Source organism: Leptonychotes weddellii, chromosome 4, assembly GCF_054177405.1.
Source record: "Leptonychotes weddellii isolate Sample4059 chromosome 4, ASM5417740v2, whole genome shotgun sequence".
NCBI classification, from domain to species: Eukaryota; Metazoa; Chordata; class Mammalia; order Carnivora; family Phocidae; genus Leptonychotes; species Leptonychotes weddellii.
In genome coordinates, this window is record NC_138372.1 from 145,314,747 (window position 1) to 145,337,487 (window position 22,741).

Consider the following 22,741-nt stretch of genomic DNA (forward strand, 5'->3'; position numbering starts at 1 on the left):
GCTTTAGAATTTTTAAAGATTTTCACCTTCATAAAGGTTGTTGCCCAAAATTAACATTCTATGGGTTTTTTTAGTGTCCTAGATCCTCTACAGGCTAACTACTGCTGATATGTTTGAATTAAAATGATATTTCAGAGTAAAATCACAGCCTGTACAGTGAGATCACCCTAAGTCCTTAGCCTAAGCTCCTAGACTAAATGTGATTGTAGAATCTAGTTGAAATTTAACTTTGGTAAAAATCTGCTTTTTATAATCCCAAACCACATTTTCAGTTATCATGTTTATTAGAACTTCTGCCAATAAACTTCCAATTAAATAGAATTAGATTCAAATTTTTAGTAATAAATGTATTCTCTTCCCTTATTTGTATTTATTTATTTTTAGTTATGGGAATGCTACATGATTTCTCTAAATTTGGGGTTCATAAAGGATAACCTCTCCTTTAGTACAATAAATTTTACTGCTTTTCCCCAGTAGTTGACAAGTAGTGAAGTCCATTTTGGTCATGACTTTCATGATGTGGGATTTTGTTTTTTTGTTGGCTTTTTTATTTTTGTTTGATCAAGGGCGCCTGGGTGGCTCAGTCGTTAGGCATCTGCCTTTGGCTCGGGTTGTGGTCCCGGGGTCCTGGGGTCGAGCCCCCTCATGGGGCTCCCTGCTCGGCGGGAGGCCCGTTTCTCCCTCTCCTACTCCCCCTGCTTGTGTTCCCTTTCTCGCTGTCTCTCTCTCTGTCAAAAAAAACAAAACAAAACAAACCTTTAAAAAGTTTTTAAAAAAAAGAAGTAAAGACTGGTTAGAAATTGTTTGTATGATTAGAAAGAAAGATTTTTTTAATGAAAAGAATAAAGAGCAATTTGGGGATTTTTTTTTTAACCTCTCTTGGTATGTAAACTGAATTCCTGTGTTAAGTTGGGTGTAATATGGTCCCAAAAGAAGTTGTGAAGTGAGTTAAATACATCTGATAAACACTTCATGGTAACAAACTGACTTTTAGCTTTGAAATTTATAGTTTGTTTTTGTTTTAATTAAGAATTACCAGTCTTAGAAGCCTATTAGTAAAAGTAAAGAAGCAATATGGGTAGGCATAGATAGAATTAGTGAAGTGCTACCCATTATCTGAATTGTGCATTTCGTGTATTGAGATACCAAGTGATGTGCAGGATGTGAACCTTTGTATTTTGTGTATCTCTATATATGTATGGTTTCCACTCTTATTAAGCTGTAGCTGAGGATATCTTCTAGTTGACTTTGGCTCCTTTTTATTTTTATTTTTTTAAGATTTTATTTATTTATTTGACAGAGAGACAGCGAGAGAGGGAACACAAGCAGGGGGAGTGGGAGAGGGAGAAGCAGGCTTCCCGCGGAGCAGGGAGCCCGATGTGGGACTCAATCCCAGGACCCTGGGATCATGACCTGAGCCGAAGGCAGACGCTTAACGACTGAGCCACCCAGGCACCCCAACTCTGGCTCCTTTTTAGTAGCATATTTAATTGAGTCAACATTTTAGAAATTAGAATTTAAAATTCAGCATTTAAATTCCTGTTTTGACATGTACTCGCCTCCGGCCAGGATGGCAGCTATTCTTTTAGATGAAGATTGGTGGTTGGGAAGATGGTGATAGCTGCAGAAACTGGCGTCTGGATGGAGCTTCCAACAGCACTCTATACTGGTGTAGTGCAGATCTAACCATGGCCAGTGTTCCAAAAAGCCTGTTTTGTCACTAATGATGTAATTACTGGGCCAGATATAGCTAACACACGTCTTGTTTAATCCTACGTAGTTCAGCTTTAAACTAACCTACTGCAACGATTTTCACAGCCTTTAGCCCCTTGTTCAAAAAAAATCTTTCATAAGGTGTGTAAGCAAACAACAGTTACTGTGGTGAGTAGTTTTGGCTGAAGCCACTTTGGGTAGTAGGGGTGCACTAGGGCTTACAGATTGTTTCTGGGAAGAAGGTTCTCCTCAGATGAATTGGAGGGATGAGGAAGATGGTGGTTTCATGAAGAGCTTCCTTTAGTAGTGAATAACTTAATAAACTTGTGTTTACTGTTTAAATAGATTTTTAAAATTCCTGATATCAAAAGGGAGCTCTTTTTATCTTAATATAATTTACTCTACTTTAATATAACCAACAGGGTTCCAAGGTTAATAGGATTGGCTTGTGGCTCCTTTTGTATTGAACTGTTTTTTTACTTTGCTTCCCAACTTTATTTTCCGTGCCACTTAGCCGTGGCCGTTGGGCATGCCCAGTAAGGAACCAGGGTAAGCTTTGAGAGTCATAGCTTCTTTTCACCAAAAGCCTTGATCTTCCAGAGCTGGAAACAGACACTACTCTAGGAACACCCTCTTGCGCACATACCTAGCGCCTCCTCCACGCTCCCCCCCTACCCCCCCGGATTTCTACCCTGAATACCTGCTACTAACACCCGCTAATTCACCAAGCAGGAGCTTTTGCGGAGAAACTTAGGCTAGAAGTGTGTGGCCAACCAGGGTAACTGCAGCCTTCCCTTCTGGGAACTTCCACGGATATTAATACAGGTGCTTTGCCTATATATTGATCTGACTGCATCAATTCTGAGAGCTCAGAGTTCTCAGAGCTGTAGAAATGGGGCAGTATTAAATTGCCTGAGTTTGCGAATCATTTAAATGAAGATGACGGTTTTAAGGATCGACTGAGACTCTTGTGTTCATCATAGTGCCTGTGGCACATACGTAAACAGCACATGGCAGTTGTGAGGATTCCACACTTTGCTGTGCACTCTTGGCAGCCCCCTCCCTGTGGACAATGGGAGAGGTTGGCTGATCTTGCCGTATGAATCTTTACACACCTTTACGGTGAACTGCAAATTCCATTAAGAGAGGGAAAGCATTATGTGTTCAGCGGCATCTGAGAGTCTGTATCAATGACTCTTCCCGATCCAGTGAGGTGGACCTTACCCCATTGCACATACGAAGAAACCAAGGCTTAGAAAGGCAGTTGTGTGCTTGATTAACAGGAAAACAGCAAGCTTTGAGGGCAGGTTACCTTAATGGTTAATCAGCATTCAACGTGGACTATGATTTCAAAGCCCTCTTCGCTAGAAACTGCCCCCTGCCGAAAGTTCATTAGAATTTCCTATCTAGTTCTTAGCTCAGTGAAAATGTTACAAATTATAGTAGGTAACACCTGTTTGTGTTTTCTAAGAACTTATTTAACAAATAAGGAAATTAGTTTGCTTTTTTATTGTTATATAAATAACATAAATGTCAATGCCATTATGACTGTATTCCCAGTTTACTTGGGTCAGATATAATCAAGGCGAAATGAAATGTGGTTTATATTCACACAGTTGCAAAAACAGGCCAATTAGCTCACTTGATTGGATCATTGTTCCAGTGAGGCCAAGGTCACAGGTTTTGTGCATGTGCAGACCACGGCTATACCCAGAGACCCTCCTGCACAACCTGTGTCCCTGACCTTGTCCGGTTATCTTCTGAATGTGTGTCTTTAGGATCTGATTGAGAGTATAAATGACACAGAAAAAATCATTTCCAGGCCTAGGAAATTCAAAAGACATACTCTAAGTTGGTGGTATATTGAGGTAAATCATTATGGTTTCTCACTGTTATATCAATTTTGGCTCATTAATAAGATATTAACTTCTTCTGCCCCAAATCAGTTTCATTTGTTAAAATAGTCAATTCTTAATTTATACATCAAGGCAGTTTCCAAACCTGTCGATTATTCCTAAATAAAACCAGTGCTTACCTACTTTATGGAGAAAAATGTCATCATTAGATATATTGGCTTAAGAAATAAATTTTTAAAAAGTTTTTTGACTTTTTAGTGGTAAATGAAGATATATGTAAGGCTACAGATACATTTCACTTCATTTAAGTTTAAAGTACATAAGAATGTAGGTGCTTTTTATTTCTTTTTGAAGCTTCACAGCACATCTGAACCTCATAACTGCCAATCTGTCTTGATTAGAAGGAACCCTCGTGGAGTAAGATAATTACATGGGTCATCATTTTTAAGACTTTTTTCCATGGACTGCTTTCAGTGGGAGATGTGAAAATTATTAAGACTGCTTTCGTCATTCGTTTCCTCTGTATAACCAACGAGCCAGAAACAATGTGCTGGTTCAGAAGAATGAAAGGTCAGTTTAAAATGCCAGCACCTATTGTTTACTGTGGAAAGTAAGCCTGGCAGACCATTGCAAACACCGTGAGCTATCGGATTGCCAGGAAGGGGAGGGAGGGCCTTACTGCACCATCAGATTGGAGAAACATAGCTGCTGTTAATGGTTTTCATACTCCAGTTCATTACAACTCCAGTAACTTTCAAAGTTACTCAGAATCACTTTGATCAAACATCTTCAGGGAATGAGAGTGAAACTGTCCCTGACGGCAGGTCAGATAAGATCACCATGGGGAGGAACTCTAGGGCAGCGAGGCAGCGGGGTAGGATGCCTGCCCTTCAGCACATTCACAAGGAGCCAGACGGGGTGCTCCAGCCAGCATCCTTGCGCATCCTCAGAGGATGATGAGACGAGCTCCGGAGCGAGATCCTCCTCACAGTTAAACCAGCAGATCACTGGCAAACACACTTGTGTGAGGAAAGATTAGAAAACACCTCCACGGGGCGCCTGGGTGGCTCAGTTGGTTAAGCGACTGCCTTCGGCTCAGGTCATGATCCTGGAGTCCCGGGATCGAGTCCCACATCGGGCTCCCTGCTCAGCGGGGGGTCTGCTTCTCCCTCTGACCCTCCCCCCTCTCATGTGCTCTCTGTCTCAAATAAAAAATCTTAAAAAAAAAAAAATTAAAAAAAAAAAGAAAAGAAAACACCTCCACGAAGCATTCGTCTGTTTAGCACAGTAGAGGATCGAGCTCTTTAGCACTGCCCAGAATACTAGTCCCGGGGACTGGGAGTCACCCCGCAGGTGACTGGCAGTTTTCAAAGCACCCGATATTTAGTGAGCTGGTTTCCTAGCTATTCTAGAGGTGATGCTGAGACGACTACAGGGGACGAGAGGGAGGCAAATGGTAGGGCTCCGGGCCTGGTGCCCCCATGCCCAAACTTCACTTTTATGTGGCTTATGTATGGGGATTTTTATGTGGAAAACATCTTTCAAAAGAGATACACCTTTTACAAAACTTAACAGTACTGAAGCATTCCCATCTTTTTTTTTTTTTTTTTTAAGATTTTATTTATCAGAGAGAGCGAGAGAGCACAAGCAGGGGGGAGCGGCAGGCAGAGGGAGAAGCAGGCTCCCTGCTGAGCAAGGATCCCAAGGCTGGGCTCGATCCCAGCACCCTGAGATCATGACCTGAGCTGAAGGCAGACGCTTAACCTACCGAGCCACCCAGGCACCCGAAGTATTCCAATCTTTTAATACAAACCCTTATGAGTAGCATTCCAATCTTTTTGAGATTTTAAAAATTGGAATGACGGTTGTAACCATCAGCCATCACAGCCATTGTGACTGCCCGAGAATCAGTAGTCGCAGCAGAGCATGTCTTCCAATGGCTTAAAAATCTTACCTGATATCCACCTGTCTTATTCTATGTGGACTTTCTAATTGTGTGTGTTTGGGACAACTGGGAGTTTGACATTCTTTCAAGATTTGATTGCTAAAAACCATTAGTTTTAATTTCCTACATTACTGCTTCATTGTGCACACTTTGCCTGGTAAGACGGGGAAGAGATGAAGTTTGTAGAAGTGCTCACTGAGCCAAATTGGAAATTGGAAACTGCCCCTAAACCTTTTAAAATGAAAAGTCCTCAAGAGAAAAACATATCAGACCTAAGCACTACTTAGGCAGGGCCCATGATAGATGTAAATCACAGACTTCCTTTTTCTCCTGCCACAAATGTCAGAAATGCTTGGCATCTGAGTGCAATGCATTTTTCCCCCCTTTCTGAACAGCTCAACTTGGAAAGATCAGCATATCCCTTTGGGAAAAAAATCTTTTCTTATAAATTGGAATGTTTGCACACATAACTGTAGGAAATATTTAACATTTGCTTTGATGGGACAGCAATTTATTCAATAGGGTGGAATTGTTCTTCTTTTTCCATTTTCCTGCCTATTTGTACATCACAGGCACACAAATTACTGAATGCAACTTTGAGTGCTTCTATGAGATCAGATCATCCTGTCCACAAAACCAGCCAACGCCTTGGGCTTCCGAAAGGCAAGCTATGTTCCATCTTTTATTTGCTCCAAGGGACTTGTGAGAGGCTGCTCTGAATAAAAGCAGTAATTTTCCACAGACTATACATACTGAAACCCTGAAGAAGGAGGAGGAAGGGCGGGGAGGCTGAGGGTGAGGAAAAGAAAAACAGAACAACAGGTCCAGGATCTCCTGCTTCACCTTTGCACACGTTTGTTTCAGTGTGGAAAGGACACTCAGTGTCCCATGTTTCAGATGAGGTCATTTTGTTTGCATCTTCTGGTTTACTGAAAGAGGGTTACAGATCATTATGACAAAGCAAGTCACTGTTCGTGATCAGCTGCCTCTAATTTGATAATCAACATAAATATTTGTGGTTCATGGAGAATTCTTCTTCACCAGAGCCCATCTTTCCATCCATCTTGAACTGATGAAGAACAGCTCCGAGTTTGTGTGTTATATTCATTTCTGGAGCAATAGGGGATCCCGAAAACAAGCTTATATTTTTTCTTAAGGTAAAAATGCTTTAATTTTGCAACGACCAAAAATAGACACAAGGAGGGACTGTAAGGAAGATAACGGCATTGAGGTATTGGTCGAGGCTGGGGCTGGACTACAGAAAGGGACCTGAGTCAGCGCGGCTCATTATTTTGGGACATTTCCAATTATTCATCTCCAGAAAGAGTTTCCCTTCCATTTCAGCCAAATTGCTCTACAGTGTGCTAAGTGGCCATGTGTGTCCTGAGGCACCTGTGTACTCCAGGAGAAGAAACGCCCTATCAGAGACAAACCACCTCTTTCCACACCTACATCCTCGTACCCGACGGACGTCCCATCCCTTCTCATCTTCCCAAGCGCTTTCCTCCCTCCATGAATCCTTCCTTCCCTGGGTTAGTAATTTCTTTTTCTCCATTGCTCAACTACAAAAGCACACAGACACGTTCTATCCCCTCTCCATATTGAAAAATAAACACTTGTAACTCATATTCCCTTATAATTACCACCCACGTCCCTGCTCCCTTTCAGTAAAACTTAAAAAAAAATTAACAGTACACATTGATTTCTACTTTTCCTCCTCCATTCACTCTCTAACCCACTTCAACTGGCTTCCATCTCCACTTCTCCAAAGGAAGGATCTTGACAGTCGCTAAGACTTCGTCAAAGCCAGTGGGCATGTATCTGTTCTTGTGTTACTCAGCTTCTTGGATTTCCACACAGTTGACCACTCCACTCTTAAATCACTGCCCTCTCTTGGTTTTCACAATACCACCTTCCCCTGGTTCTTCTCCTACCTTTGGACTGACTCTTCCCAGCTTGTTTTGTTGGTTCTCTATCCTCTATCTCTATCTGAATGTGGACGTGCCCTAGGTCCGTCTTTGGCTTTCTTCCCTTCTTTCTACTCTCTGGATGATTTCATCCAATTCATGGTTTTAAATAGTATATAAATGCTGAAGAACCCCAATTTTATGACTCTAGCCCTGACAATGCCTGTGGTTTTCACATTCATATATGCAATTACTTGACATTTCCACATAGATATTCACTCGACATCTCAAAATTATTCTCCTAAACGTGTTTCCCTTTCCATTCTCAGTAAATGGCACCACCATTGACCCAGGTGCTCAAGTAAAAACCTGAGAGTCATCCTTAATTTCTCTCTTCCTTTAATTCTACCGCATCACCTCCCCACATCCAGTCTCTCCACAAATCACCTCAGTTTGGTCTTCAAGTTGTATCTTTATTCAACTTTAATCTCTAGGTCCACTTCCACCTCCATGTTGTCATAATCACTCATCCAGACCTTTACAGTGGTCTCCCTGCACCCACTCCTTCCCGCTTACGATACATCCTACACACGGCAGCCATAATTAAAAAAAAAAAAAAAAAGTAAAAAAAAAAGCAGATCGTATCATTGTCCTGTTTAAAGTCCATTCACATTTCTCATTGCACTAGGGATCAATTCAGACCAACCCTAGCGTGGTTTACATGGCCCCATATGGACTAGCCTCTTGTGGGCTTCTCCAGTAGCCCGCCTCCCACACTTCTTACTCTGCTTTAGCCACCCTGGCCTCCTTGTTGCCCTGGTCACATGTCCCATCCTTTTCTGACTCAGGGCCTTTGCATCTGTTCTTTTTGCAACATTTTACCCCAGTATCTTCACATACCTGGCTCTTTTTAATCCATTAGTACTAGTGTTATTTATTCTTCAGAGATTTGTTCCTTACCTTTACCCCTGTCACTCTTGTTCAAAACACTTTATTTGCTTGGAAGTACTTACCTTCATCTAAAATGATCTTCTTCATTTGTAGGCATGTTCTGGGGCTTTTACAGACAGAACCTAAGCTCCCTGAGGGCAGAAGCCTTGTCTCCCTCCTTTAGTATTGATGGCTGATCTGGTAAAGTGCCTAGCACCCAGTAAGTATTTGTTGGATGAATTAATTCATTCAAAGGCTGTTTTTAGAACCCCTACTATGTGCCACATACTGTTCTAAGTTCTTGATATACATCTGTGAACAAAACAGGACACAGATCCCTACCCTCAGAAACCTAATACTTTAGTGGGAGAGATGGGCAATAATCAAGACAAGTAAATCAAGTAAAAATACAGTATGTTTAAAAGTGGTAAGTGCTAGAGAAGGAGAGTTTCTGGGTGCAAACTTAGGATAGTCTCGTCTCTTTTTCCCTTTACAGTGGAAAAAACATTTGCTTTGCAGACACTTGAAATCCTGGCTTCTAAGGTAAACCATGGAATTGTGAGTGGTTTACCTCTTTGGGGTTTAGCTCGCTTATCTGTAAAATAGAATAATACCCACCTCACAAATTTGATGTGAGGAATAAATAAGGTAATATAAATCAAATATTATCTCGTCCTTCCCAGCCACCCACCCTCACCCTATTATTCCAAGGGGACGAAGCACACGGTATTAGCATGTTCTCCCTCTCTGTAACCTTAACATGCAACCCAACTTTTTTTGCAAATACTCAACACATCCTTAGCGCATAAATATATGAACAAACAAGTGTATGGGTAATTTCAGAGCAAACAATCAAAGCTACTTTTATTCAGAAGCAATGCTTTTTTAAAGACAGTAGGAAACCCTTCCGTTTCTTTAATAATTTTCCCCTTTCTCATTTCTTAAGTTAATTCCATTTTTATAGACCCCTATTGACAAAGAAGAAAGGATCTATCCATTTAGTCTTTCTTACCATATATAGGAGTAAAACTAAACAGATAATTATTTTATAGGAGGATAAAACATTTATTTAAATGGAAACACTAATCTTTATTTTCATCATGCTGAAGTGTGCTGTGGTTACAATTTCCAATAAAATGCTATATAATAAGCAAAAAATAAGTTAATACATAGTAAACTTACATACAGTTTCATCAATTAACAGGTTTAGGAACAAACAAGCCATTTTCCGACTCTGGAGCTACATTTAGTAAAAAACTGCAAACACTCAAACCTTATCAACCCCAAGTAAGACACTAAGGAGCTATTCAAGACTTCTTCAAACCAATTACACGAATACAGTTTTATTTTTGGTTACAGTCCCCTGCTGTGCACAAGACCACTGGAATGCTGTAACAATTACACATTTTAAAAGGGCACAAAGCAAAGCAAGGAGCTAACATGCCAGCCTTACAGAAGCTGTCCTGAAAGTGCAAACTCTGCATTTTCTCTTCCTGAACCACTAGGATAAGCACGGGTACCTCGGACGACACGGCAGGGTCAGGAGCATGCTTTCTCTACCACTGGTGGGACATTTAACTTGAACCACGTCTCCATGCCTTTGAAGATACCTCCAGTTTTAAACAGTGAACAGGTGTCAACTAAATATAGTGCAAATCAAATACCGAGGAGCAAAACGACAGACTAGAGACCGCCCCAGGTCGACCCGCTGTCTCCCCGCCGGGCAGCACGCCCCACGGGACAACTTGTCTTCAGGTTTTGCCGTGGGAGGCGCTGCGGCGGAGCGAATGCAGGGCGACCACACAGCAGCCCCGCAGCAGCGCTCCGATGTTGTAGACGGGATCGGTCGCCCCTCTCTGAGTACTGAATGCCCACAGAACCGTGGGCACCACCGGGGCAGCCACGGCCAGGAGATCCACCAGGAAGCTGCTGCTCCAGTACTGCCTCCCGACGGCCCCCCGGGGCAGCGGGCGGACGCCGTCCAGTCTCTCCTCCGTGGAGCCTGCAAAATCCAGCTCTCTCATGAGGCGGTTTGCAGGGGCTTCCGTACCCACCGCGGCGGACGGGGTCTCCCCGGGAGACAAAAGGATGGCGGAGTTGGGATTTCTTGGCGTTAGATCAACCAGGAATGCGGAGATGGACTCGGGGAAGCTTTGTGTCGAGTCAGCCCCGGACTCATCAGGAGAGGCTGAGCCCGAGGGACAGGGGTCCTGGAGCTTGAGCACATGCCGAATGAGCTCCGAGACCGCAGGGCTGTAGGGCACCACGTCGGTCTGCACGGCCCGCTCCACCAGCGCTCGGGCCTCTTCCTGGGCCCCGGGCAGGGGGAGGAGCCCGAGGGCCTGGGCCCCGGGGGCTGATCGAAGAAGCTCCAGGTCGGGGGCCTCGGTGGCGGCGGCGGCGGCCGTCACCATGCCATCAAACAGATCCGTGCCGTCGGCCATACCATCTCCCACCAGCAGCTCGCTGCCAGCCCCCTCCTCCATGCCCTGCGCCTCCAGAGACAGCCCATCCGCCATCTTGCCGAAAGGGGTGCTGGGGGGTAAGCTTTTCTCCGGGGAATCGCACGGGAAGTCCAGGCACAGCTCATCCCTCAGAGCGCCGCTGTGCGCCATCTCCATGCTCTGAAGCAGGGACTCCAACTTCTTGTTTTGGATGTTGATGTCCACAAAATACTTCTGAATGCCTTTATCTTTATCAGCCAAGCTGCTCCGCATCGTTTCGATGACCTGTCGGAGCTGTTTGATCTCTTTCCTGGCTTCCTTCAGGGCCAGCTGGGCTTCCACGCGGTGGCACTCTTCCTCAATCCAGTCTTCCCTCATGCGGGCCAGCTGGGACTTGAGCTCCACGATCTCGCTTTCCCTGCGGCGAGAAGACACGCGCGGCTAAGGGCACGGCTCCTTCGACCGTGCAGACGGCTCTTCGGCCGCCCGGCCGAGAGCCCGTGCTCTGCCCCTTGAAACGCAGAGGCTAAATCACTTCGCAGTTTTCCCTCACACGTATTAGCCAGGAACTTCCCCCCTTAATTGTAAAATAGCAAAAATGATAATAACTAGACTCAGAATCAAAAATGCGACTGTTTGTTTTCTTCCTGAGTGCTCACTATCTGTCAGGCAGCACGCTAAGTATAGGCATTATCCTCTATTCAGTACTTAATATTTGAAATTTTGTTACGACATCGCGTTAGAGCTTCTTTGCCTGCTTGTACATCCATAGCCTACCCTTTCCTATGTCTACACTTTGTGGAAGGAAAGTTCCTTTCACTTTTAATTACCCATCACAGACAGAAGGCAGACGGGTTAAGTTATGGCCTGCAGCGGTGTTCTGATCATGTAATAATCTGAATTTTTTTTAAATTAGAAAATGCTGCATGTTGCAAAGACTGTGTGAAAAGTCGATTATTCTGTCTCTTCTCAAGGTAAGAGGATGTGGGATCCATCCTACACTGAAGAAAATCCATCCCACTGTTTTAGATCCTTCACGGGACCCTCTCTCAAGATCTTTGTCGAAAAGTTCTTCCTGACATATCATTTCTTCATAGTCGATGTAAATACAAGTCCTCATATTCTCAGTGGATATGAAGACCAGGCAGTGAGGATCCTGATACATATGAAGGGATGGTGTCAATTTTGCTTCTCTTAGTTTAGATCTGAGTGTTCTCCAGTTCCGTGCCTTCCCATGCTTCCCTGCCATGAGTGCTCAAACCCTCCCGTAGATTCTCAAATCATAAACAAAGACTTCCAGAAAGTAAGGTCTGACTCATGCTATCCTCACCCTGAGTTCACAGCTACCCTGGTCAGAGCTCTGTCCGCTATCCCAGAATGTTCCAGGGGAAAATCATTAAGCAGAAAATCTGGCCTGCCCCAAGATGTCAAAGGTCTTTTCTCTCCTAGATAAGATCTCACAAGCATGGGCTGTTTTTTGGTTTTTGTTTTTTCACTTTAACACTTAGCCAAGAATAATGAACCTCTTCCTTCAGCACAGAAATAGCTTGCAGGAATCACACAATACACACGGCCATCCACGCTCTCAGAGAGATAAACAGGGCTTAATAGGGCCCCGGTGTGTGACCCTTTCTGCTGGAAGTATGGGATTGTTCCTGTGAGTGTTCCTGCCATTTAAAAATAGCCACGCACACACCCAACACTTCATGTCAAAGCCGTACACACCCAGAAAAAGTAGGGGGCCCGCTCTAACCTGAGAGGGTCCCCTGAACTCCTGAAACACCAAATCATGCAGGAATACGAAAGGGCTCTTTTGAAAGACCGGTTTAGGGAATTTGGCAAAAATTCAAGGAAATCATTTTTCTTCTTTTCTATTTTTCTAGAGTGTGGACTTGTATTTCACTTTATGGAAAAAGAAACCGCCCTAAATCAGGGTGAAAGGAGTGCAGGTTCACCTTTCATAAAGTCGGCGCTCAGATTCCTTCAGCTTGGTCTTCAGGTGCCTCACTGTGACCTCTTTCTGCTGCAGAGGAGTCAAATATTGCTCTGGATTTGGGGGCTTGACACCATGATTTTCACCACAGGACATGTACCTTCCAGAGCGCCTGAAATAATCCAAGCAATGAAATGTTACGTCTTCTGTAAAAAAAAAAAAAAGTTAAGGCGAAGCTAACAGCTTGAGAAGGGATGGTGGCCGCGCGCTGGGGTCTTACAGCTCGATAACGTGTGCTTCCCTTGGGAAGGGCGACTGGACTCTACCTGCCCATCTCAGGACTGCGCATTACTTGGGAGACTGTGGGGAGGGTGTTTGTGGAGAGGGTGGAGACAGTGGAGAGGGAGAATTTTCTATGGCTTAGGAATGACCTCATACAAAATAATGCACAATTGTGCACGGGCCTGCCTGTGGGTTCAGAGTACAACACTGTTAGATCAGAGGACAATGAGCCGGGCGGGCGCGAGGGAAGGCCAGCAACGAGACGTCCTGACTTCCCACACAATGTGCCACTGCCTAACATTCTGATTGTTAGGAGCTGGATTCAAAAGGTTCCGAGATCAATCCCCGCTGTGAGGGGGCCCATCTGGAGGAAAGTTTCCTTCTTCCAAAGCGAAAAGGCTACTCCACCGTCACCAGAGTGCCCTGGGTTCGAGAAAACGTCCTGAGCTGGAATGTCAGCCCCGCTCAGGCCTGGCCAAGTGCTGGGCATCCCTGCTGTACGAGGGCTGACAGATGAGAATGGCCACCCAGGAGGAGGAAGACTGAGGAAGGAGGGCTGGCAGGTTCCTCCCTGACTCTGGAGCCAGCCCAGGCCGCTACACTCGCCCTGCTCCCCCATGAGCCTGCGCTCCGTCCAAGATGGTTTGTGTCCAGCTCCCAACCTTCTAGTGCTCCTATTGGGCCCCCTTGGTTGCATAGGTCCTTTTTTCCAGAACCTCCCGCCCTTCCCCCCCCCCCCCACCGCCCCGGGACTAATTAATTCCTTGCTTGACCTTCAGATTTTGTTTCAATGTCATTTCCTCACAGAGGCCTCCTCTGATCCCTCCAGACTGAGCTGGATCCCCTCCTGACCTCTTAAATACACATACAGCAACAGGTACTCGCAGAATAACCTGAAATGTGTTTTTGTCATTAGACGAGCAATGTCTTTGGTATCCTCCGGGCAGTAAGCACAGGGACCCTCTCTGCCGTTCACTGTCCCATTCCCAGTGCTCTACACAGTGCCTGGCACAACGTGGTACTCAACACATATCTGATGTTTGAATGAACGGTGAACACGAGAGTGAGTCTTTCCTGTTCTGAGGGAAAGGTGTAGGTCCCTCCTACTGCCCTGTGCCACTTTTCCTCCCTGGCCAGTCACTCCTCGGACTGCCGAGCCTTAGCAGAAACTGCTTTGTGTTCTTTCTGCAGCTGCCCTTGAAGGATTCGCTGAGTGCAGGAAAGGAAAGAGAAGTGACTTACTACAGAGTAAGGCAGGCGCTCGAGAGTTGCATACCTTTTTTTTTTTTTTAAGTGTTTGAAAGAAAACTTACCGAGGAGGGCAAACTCTGAACTGGGAGCTGGAGATGAGCGGCACTCACCTCATGACTGGGCTGCCGTCGCTTCCTTTGTAGGAGCCGGAGTTGCTACTACTTGGGGAGGAAGGCGCGTAACTGGGATGGATGTTAACGGGACTCAGCTGATTCCTGCACAGCATGGACAGAAAGTCCTTCTCCCGTGGGGAGGGTGGGCTGTTGCCAGACTTGTATGACGAAGCTCCATTACTCCGCCCATGGGGACCTCGGCTGGGAGAAAAGCATGTAAAATGTTCACATGCTTGGGGCGACCAGGGCTCAAATGCTAATACTTGGCTCCGGCATAAGGCTAGTTACAACTAAGGAAAGCCAATGTACAGAGTTGAAAGGGCAACATAATTACTTAGTGCAAACTGTCCTTACCAGCAGCCCTCTTCCCACCTGCCTGAGATTTCTTTCCTCTGCCATGAGCACAGGCAACCTCACCCTCTGCCGTTCGTGCAAATAGTTTCTGACCATAAAGCTGGTTTTGGATTAATCTCAATGCTTGTTAAGAGCACAACCCACATCAAATATTGATTTGGTTGAGGTTCCCTTTGAAGGCTGTTCCAGTACACCTGTTTCAACTTAAACATGTTTGGGTTTGGTTCATGTTGGGGTAAGAAAACTAGGATGGTTCATTTGGAGTATGAGGAAAAAGGGGTTGTTGCCCACAAAGGAGGAAGAGAAAAGAGGACAGATGAACATAACAAATGTCTCAAGCCTATAGTTTTAACCACCTATTTTCTTTCCTTTTCTTTCCATGCTCCAATGACTGAACACAACCTTAATCATTTAACTGCTGAAATGTTTTAACAGCTCTCTCCTGGCTCCCTGGCCTGTCATCTTGCCCCCTCAGCAAGGAGGCTGATTTTCTGGCTGGAGTGGCCTTTCTAAAATGAAACCGGATATCACTGTCTTCAAAGCCATTCAATGGCTCCCCAGTGCCTCACGAGGTCCAATCCCACCTCCCCATCCAACCCATCCTTTACCACTCCTCCCTCTGTATTCCAGAATTCCAAACAACTTACAGTTTCCTGATGACTCACGCTCTCCAGCACCTTTATGTTTTTGAACTTATAATTTTCTCTGTCTAGAACATCCTCCTGCTCCCCACCCTAAGCCTTGGGATATTTCCAACTTCGAGACCAATGGGAGCCTACTCCAAGCAGCCTTCTCTGGCTTCTTCCTTCTCTAGGCTTGTGTATATGTGGCTCCTCGGTGGTCCCTAGTACTCTCTGCAAAAGTCCATTCTGGAATTTATCTCGTGGCATCACAACCCCACACTGTGTGTCCTTCCTGCCAGATGAGGGCATTTCCAGGGCAGGAGCACAGTCTGTTCTGTCCCCACTGCTTCCTGGCACATGCTGGGAGCTCCCGAAACGATGACTAAATGGATAAACTGGGTCTGAGCCTTGGCACCACCACTTACTAGGAACTTAGGCAAGTAAGCTACTTAATACACAGGGACCCATAATAACCTTTCTTGTCTTCCTCACAGAGTTGATATGAATCAAAGAATGCATGTGAGTGCATCTGATAAGATGTGAAAGGCAATTCAGCTGTAGGATATTATTACAGGATCAACTGGTTTGGGCTTCCCTATTCATCTAGTTCCCGAGATTTGACACCCACTATGTAAGGAAGCCACCTGAGAATGTTGAAATTACTTAAATAGGATAAAAGTTCGGTGTCAGGAATATTTCTTGATGACATTACAAGAAAATAAAAGAGAACAAGATACCTGTCATACAGAAACACTGCTTTTTGACCATCCCCTCTTCGCAATTTCGATGACAGCTGCATCCGACAGACGCATCTCAAGGAGAAACGCATGTAAATGTGAGCGTGCGTGTGGTATACATGTACTTGGCTCCGAAACCGCACTCACTTAAAACCAAATGCAATTTCAACTAGCTGTCAACCCAGGAAATCACATATAAATGAAACATCACCAAATTCTAAAGTTAAAAAGTTCTTTCCTTTTGAAATCACCCAGATAGACTCTGCCTCCTTTTTGTGAGAAGGGGACACTTTATATGGAACAGATGGGCTGATGGCTTTGTGACAGACCAACTCCAGCAGCCAGTGGTGCTGGGCTGAGCAGCAGAAAAGAACACGGGCTCTGGCTTCGATCTGCTTCTCCACACTTCACTTCTGAGCCTATTCCAGCCGGCCTCCCTATTTCTGAATGTGACAGTGAGACGTATGCAGGGTTAACCACCACAAGTCAGGACGGAGAGTAAAGAGCTAGCCCTGAGTTTGACCTGGGCAATTCTCTTCTGAGTCGACCTTCACCAACGACCTTCTGAGACCCCAGCCCTGTTCCAGATGCTTTAGGGGCACATACTTCATTTTGACCATCATGCTATAAAGCTGGTACAATTATTACCTCTCATTTACATTACGTGGACTAGTCAGTTATGTGACGTAACTGAGGTTCAGGGAAAAATCTGGTCCAAGAACACACAGCCGAACGAAGATCTAAATACAGATGTTTTAATTCTACAGAAATGTCTCCTTCCTACTTTACACAAATAGGAGATATTATTCGGGGCTTGTAAACAGGTATGTTAGGTGCTGGCTATGGATGTGGTTATCACCTGAAGAATTCACCACTGACTTTTACTGCGGTGCAGTCACTAAGATACAAATGATATTAGATGGGTATTTTGAAGAACTCATCTGCTATACTGAATAAAGCAAAATCTCTTCAAGTATTAAACATTACTAAAGTACAGTCAAATCTTCAAATATATTTCAGGAAATGAGTGGTTAGACCATAATAACTGACTTTTAAAAAAGAAACTACATGCTTAAAAGTATCAGTCCTGTTCCTTACATTTAGTTCAGTTCAAATGCTAGCACATAGGGGTAAAAAGTCATTGCAAAACATTTTCAAGAAGAGGCCAGGGTTCCGTGTTTGCCGTGACCATGGCCAGGCAAACCCCATGCTACCTTCCTCAGCCCACCCTAAACCCCTTGGTCTGGTGGACAAGAAGAATGCAGTCCACAAAGAAGAGACAGAGTTCTGCTGACCCTGTCCCTTCCTGCACACCTGAACACAGTAAATGGAAATGAAGAGAAAGAGAAGGGAACCTTACAAGAGGTCCAGGTGAATTTCTATCCGCCCCCTCCCCCGCCCCCGACGTTGTCCTTTACTTCAAGGCAACATTACTATGATTGTCATCACCATGATTACTGTTATGGGCTGAATCGTGCCCCCCCCAATTCATAATGTGGAAGTCCCAACCCCCAGTCCCTAAGAATGTGACTGTATTTGGAAACATGGCTTTTAAGAAAGGTAATTAAATCCAATTAAATCCTATTCCAATTTGACTGGTGTCCTTGTAAGAAGAGGAAACGTGGACAGAGGCCCAGAGAAAGGTTCTGTTGTAGAAGCAGAGATAAGATGGCCATCACTAAGCCAAGGAGAGAGGCTTCCAAAGAAGCCAATCCTGCTGACACCTGGATCTTGGACTTCTAGCCTCCAGAATTGTGAGAAGGTGAATTCCTGCTGTGTGAGCCCCCCAGTCTGTGATATTTTGTGATGGCAGCCTGAGCAAACTAAGATGATCATCATTACCACCGTCATCATCTTCATTATTATGTCCATCGGTATTATTTTTATCAGTACTAATGAAAATATTCATTTATGACCCTTTTACAAAATTCTGGGCACCATGTTAAGCACTCATACATTAATTAGCTCATTTAACTCAGTGAGGTGGATGCCACTATAACCCCCATTTTCCAGAACAGTAAGGCTCGGGGCTCTGGCTCATGTACATAATAAGTAATGGAGGATAAACTCAAGCCCACGTCTGACTCCACATTCCAAATTTTTTTTTTTTCCTTCTCACTTCTATCTGCCCTTGGTCAGATTAGGATTTTAGTTTAAGAAAGAGAATTCCTCAGGGGCGCCTGGATGGCACATTCGGTTAAGTGTCCAGCTCTTGGTTTTGGCTCAGGTCATGAACTCAGGGTATTGGGATTGAGACCTCAGCTCAGTCTGGAGTCTGCTTAAGACTCTCCTTCTTCCTCTGTCCCTCCCCTCTCTCTCTCTCTAAAATAAATAAATAAATCTTTAAAAAAGAGAGAGAGAGAATTCCTCAGAAATGTCAGCAGAGTTGGTCTTCTGTAAGAAGAGATCATTTGCAAATCTTTAAGTTTTGTTTTTAAAATCCAATCAAAAATATTCTCACCAACTCCACCTGTCATTTATTTTTCCCACCCCTTCACCAAATGTTCCTGCTCGCCTTCCTCCCAGGAGCTAATTCTCCACAGAGAAAATTCATTTATTATAGGAGGAGCAAGCCATTTAAAAGGATCAGAAGCTATTATACAGTTTGGCAAGGATACCCGACCCATCTCGAGGAGTCGCCCTCAATGCATCGTCCTGTAGAACACAAAAATTATGTGAAACGCCCGAGATATCCCATCACAGAAATCTACTGACTGTGCTCTGTGCCTGGGCCAGATTAAAAAAAAAAAAGTGAGGATAATGGATAGAACACTGCCAATTCCAATTTTCCATCTATTAAGCATGTATCTGATTTGCACATAATTCTATTTAGCTATTTTATGTTTAACATCAATTTTTAGTCACTTGGAGAAACCACGGATTCCAGACTAGATGATTTTCTCTAAGTCACTCAGTATTGTTGACATTACCTTGGAATTTAACCACAAACACAAATTCTTTTGAGATGCTTAATAAAATTGGCTTCTTTGACAGGCCATTTCTTTTTTCTCTTGCTCTCTGTTCTTTGATACTTATACTATAGGTATGTGCCAATTTTCTTGAATGGGTTAGAAAAATGGTTTATTCTCAGAGCAAGCCACAACTGATTTACACAGAAAATGTTTACATTCATATTCTGTGATCCCAGAGGTACTTTATATCCAAAGTAGATTGTGTTTGGGGATAGAAAAACTATGCTTTTTCATTGTGGACTTCACTCTTTTGTCACAGGTTTGTCTGGCTTCAGCTTTATTTTTAACAATAAAACTGTGCACTAGGGTGTCTCAGAGGTCCCTTTATAAACATCAGCTGAATGTTCTGCTTACTGAAGAGACATGGAAAATATTTGCTTGTTGAATCCTGGGAATCCAAGTTTTTAGAAACTCATCAGTTTTTCTCCATGAAGGGACCTTAAAAATTATGTGGTCCGACCCTCTTTTTATAAACTTGGACACTGTGGCCCAGGAAAGTCAAGTGATTTGCCCAAAATCTAAAGACAAATCATCCTCAGAGGTCTTGCTTCTCACTCCATTGAATTGTTCGGGTCCCTGGCTCAGAGCTCACTGTATCACACACGTCTCCTGGAACCACCCCATCCAAAACATACCGTACATCCCATTACTCTCAATATCCTTTCTCTCTGTGCTTTTAAAAGTAATTATATTATGTATTTATTGTCTTTCTTTTCCTGCTAGAATGAATATAATTTCCACGAAGTTTTGTTTACTGCCATATCTCCAGAACCTCATAGTAGATGCTCAATAAATACCTGTTGAATGAATAAAGTCACGGATAGCAGGAGAGAATCCTGGGCTTACCACCTTTCCCATCAAATGTGAATGACAGCTTATGATTTCCCACAGTCCCTCTCTTCTCCCAACCCAAATCCATGGTGAACATCTGTTGATGCTTGCTATGCTCCAAGCACTGACCCACACTTTATGCGTATTAGCTAATTTAATCCTAACAATAAACTCTCTGAAGTGGGTATGACTATAGCCCTATTTTAGAAATGAGGAAACTGAGGCACAGAGAAGTTAAGCAACTTGCTCAGGGCCACACAGCCTGTCGATGATAGAGCTGGCATTCACACCCAGGCAGCCGGGCTCTGGCATCCGCATCCGTAGCTATTCTGCTCTAATGCCTCCTATGGCCGTGGCCACCCGTCTATGAGCTTTATTCTCTTTTCACCCCTTCCCCAAGTGAATGCTGGGAGGAGTCAGGGCTCACTATCTCTTTCACGAGGATAAAAGGCAAACTCAGCTAGAGGAAAGAAATGGTGAAGTCAGAGGCTTCACGGCTAAGAGATGATAGATTCATGAAGGGGAGGCAGGTAGGAAGTGCAGACTGCTAGCCTGATACCAGGTAAGTACACAGGTGAGTGAGGGAAGGGGAAGGGAGAGAGGGATGACTGGCCACACAGCCAAGGACCGGATGAGAGAGGCCGGGCGGACACACCCTGGCCAAGCGCTGTGAGCACCTTGGTAAGACAGTGAAAAGTTCCGATTGCAAATCATTACGAAAAGCAAAACCTGCTCACTGAATAATAATAAATAGGAACTGACAGACATCCAGGTGGTTCCGCAGAAGCCTAAAGTACAGGTAAGTCACCTGTGTAAAGCCTCTGACTCATTACAGAGCAGGAAACGGTGCCTACTTGCGTGAAAAAGAGGACCGCTTGCTTCCCGCCGCAGACATATGGACCTCAGGGGCCGAAATGCTGCCCGTGCTGCTCGAGGAGCTAAAATCCGCTTCACTACCTGAAAAACAAGGGGGGGGTGGGGGGAGAAAGGCATGAGGGAAAGGAACGTGAGAACACGCTGGCCACTTCCCTGCCTGGCGGGGCCCCCCCTTCCCGGCTCCCGCACGGGCACACTCTAGCTCAGCAAGTGGCAGGATTCCAGAGCCTCCTGGCTCTCAGCCCTTTCCTCAAAGCAAACAAGAGAAGGGGTGAGAACGACGACATCATTTCATAAACAACGCAGAAGCACAGCGAGGCTGATTTCATAAAGACCGATCTTCCGGCGGACAATCCACACGGGCTTCGGTGGGGGCAGAAGCGCGCGCCTCGCCCTGTGCGTCCGCGTCCGGGGCCCTCCCTCGGCGACAGGCGCGCGGCGACCCAAACTTCAGGCAGAAGGAAAAGCATGCTTGTCAGTCCCAAAGCCAGTCTTCCAGGAAAGCTTATCCTGGGGCTTCTGCAGTCGGCTCGCCGTGCTTGAATCTGGCCCGTTAGGGACTGGAGAGAATCAGCCAGTGAGAAGCGGTGGGGAAGAGCGCCTGGGCCCCAGATAAGGGCTTGCACCCGCGCGGTCTGGTGAGCGGCTCTGACTGCGGCCGCTGTTTCTCTAATAAGAACACAACCTTCACGAAAAGCCGGAATTGAACATTTCCAAACAGGCAGCGACAGAGATGGAAACTGGGGGTTATCCTGATATGTGACATTTTAGTTGCAGGGATGGGGAGGGAGGTTGTTCATTAGTTTACAAAAATCACATTACATTTTGAGTACAGACTACAGATTGTTATGTAATTAGAAACATGCTGTGTGGCAGAATAATTAATACAAATTCATTCTAACAAAAAAATACATCGTTCTGAAATGGTAGTAACAGAACTATTCCATGGATTGCCTGGGGGAGTGAAGGAGTGTGGAAGAGGCCAAAGAGAACAAGTGGGAAGAAGGAAGAGAGGATTTTTTAAAAATGTAAAATTCCATATGCTTTTGGAAAACTAATCTAGGTATACGATTTTATTTGACCTTCCCTCCCAACTCCTACAACAGTTTGTGACTTTTCTGGTCTAGAACCCAGAGCCAGCTCACATTTCTGGGTTGAGGAAAATAGGAACAATCTAAATCCTTTGAGTTTCTAACAAGCAGTGAACAATAATTATCATCACAATAATAACTATTTATTGAGTGCCTACTAGGCACCAGGCCCTCTAGGACATATTTTCTATTCTTTGTGTCTGTTAATCTTGACAACTCTGTAAGGCAGACATTAATCTCGCTATTCTACTACTGAAGAAATCAAAACCAAGATGATAGATGTCCAAGGCTTGTGGGGGACAAATTCTGGTCAGGACCAAGTCTCCATGCCACTTCTCCCCGTACCATGCTGCATCCTCCGGAAGGCAGTGGGAAGAAAGAGGGGCACCAAGGAGGTTCCTGGATACACTATATACTCCCATCTCCCTAACGGCCAAGATGACCCATTGGTACAAGATGCAGCCAGACTGGCCCACTGGTGAACGGATCCTCTCACTGACAGGTTTTATTAGTTTTGCTAGAAGAAAAGACAATGGCGAGGCAGAGAGAGAAAAATCCCTTCCCCGGCTCCCAGGACCTCTCTGGAAGTTCAGCCTCTTCTGGGAAAGACACCAAAAATGACCCCTTAGCACAGATGACAGCAGTGAATCCTAATTCCCAGAAGAATTCCGGAAGAATTAGGGCGGCAGTTTATCAGGACTGAGAGTGGCTATTCCTTCCGGATTTCAGAGACTCTGTCTAATGTTGTAATGAACTCCCCAATTGTAATCAGTTGCCTCTGAGTAATGCACTGGCTAACCTGTAGTATTTTACAATCACAAGGATTCAAGATTGGTAGTTCTATCCAGCAATATGCTAGTCCTGACAGCCTAATTCCACCAGC

General features: G+C 44.7%; 1 protein-coding gene across 9 annotated transcripts in view; it reads right to left on the reverse strand.

Moving 5' to 3' along the window:
- Nucleotides 1-9,188: 9,188 nt before the first annotated feature.
- SYBU (syntabulin) overlaps nucleotides 9,189-22,741 on the reverse strand; it is a 110,641-nt gene continuing 97,088 nt past the window's right edge. For 8 of the 9 annotated variants that reach the window (XM_081816408.1, XM_006727924.3, XM_006727923.3 and 5 more), the window contains 4 exons: nucleotides 20,746-20,848; nucleotides 14,372-14,575; nucleotides 12,751-12,900; nucleotides 9,189-11,213 (listed from right to left, as the gene is read on the reverse strand). In XM_081816408.1, the coding sequence (XP_081672534.1) occupies nucleotides 10,103-11,213; nucleotides 12,751-12,900; nucleotides 14,372-14,575; nucleotides 20,746-20,848 (1,568 nt within the window). In that variant the 3' untranslated portion in view covers nucleotides 9,189-10,102. The remainder of the gene's footprint in view (nucleotides 11,214-12,750; nucleotides 12,901-14,371; nucleotides 14,576-20,745; nucleotides 20,849-22,741) is intronic. The other variant, XM_081816409.1, reaches the window with a different exon arrangement.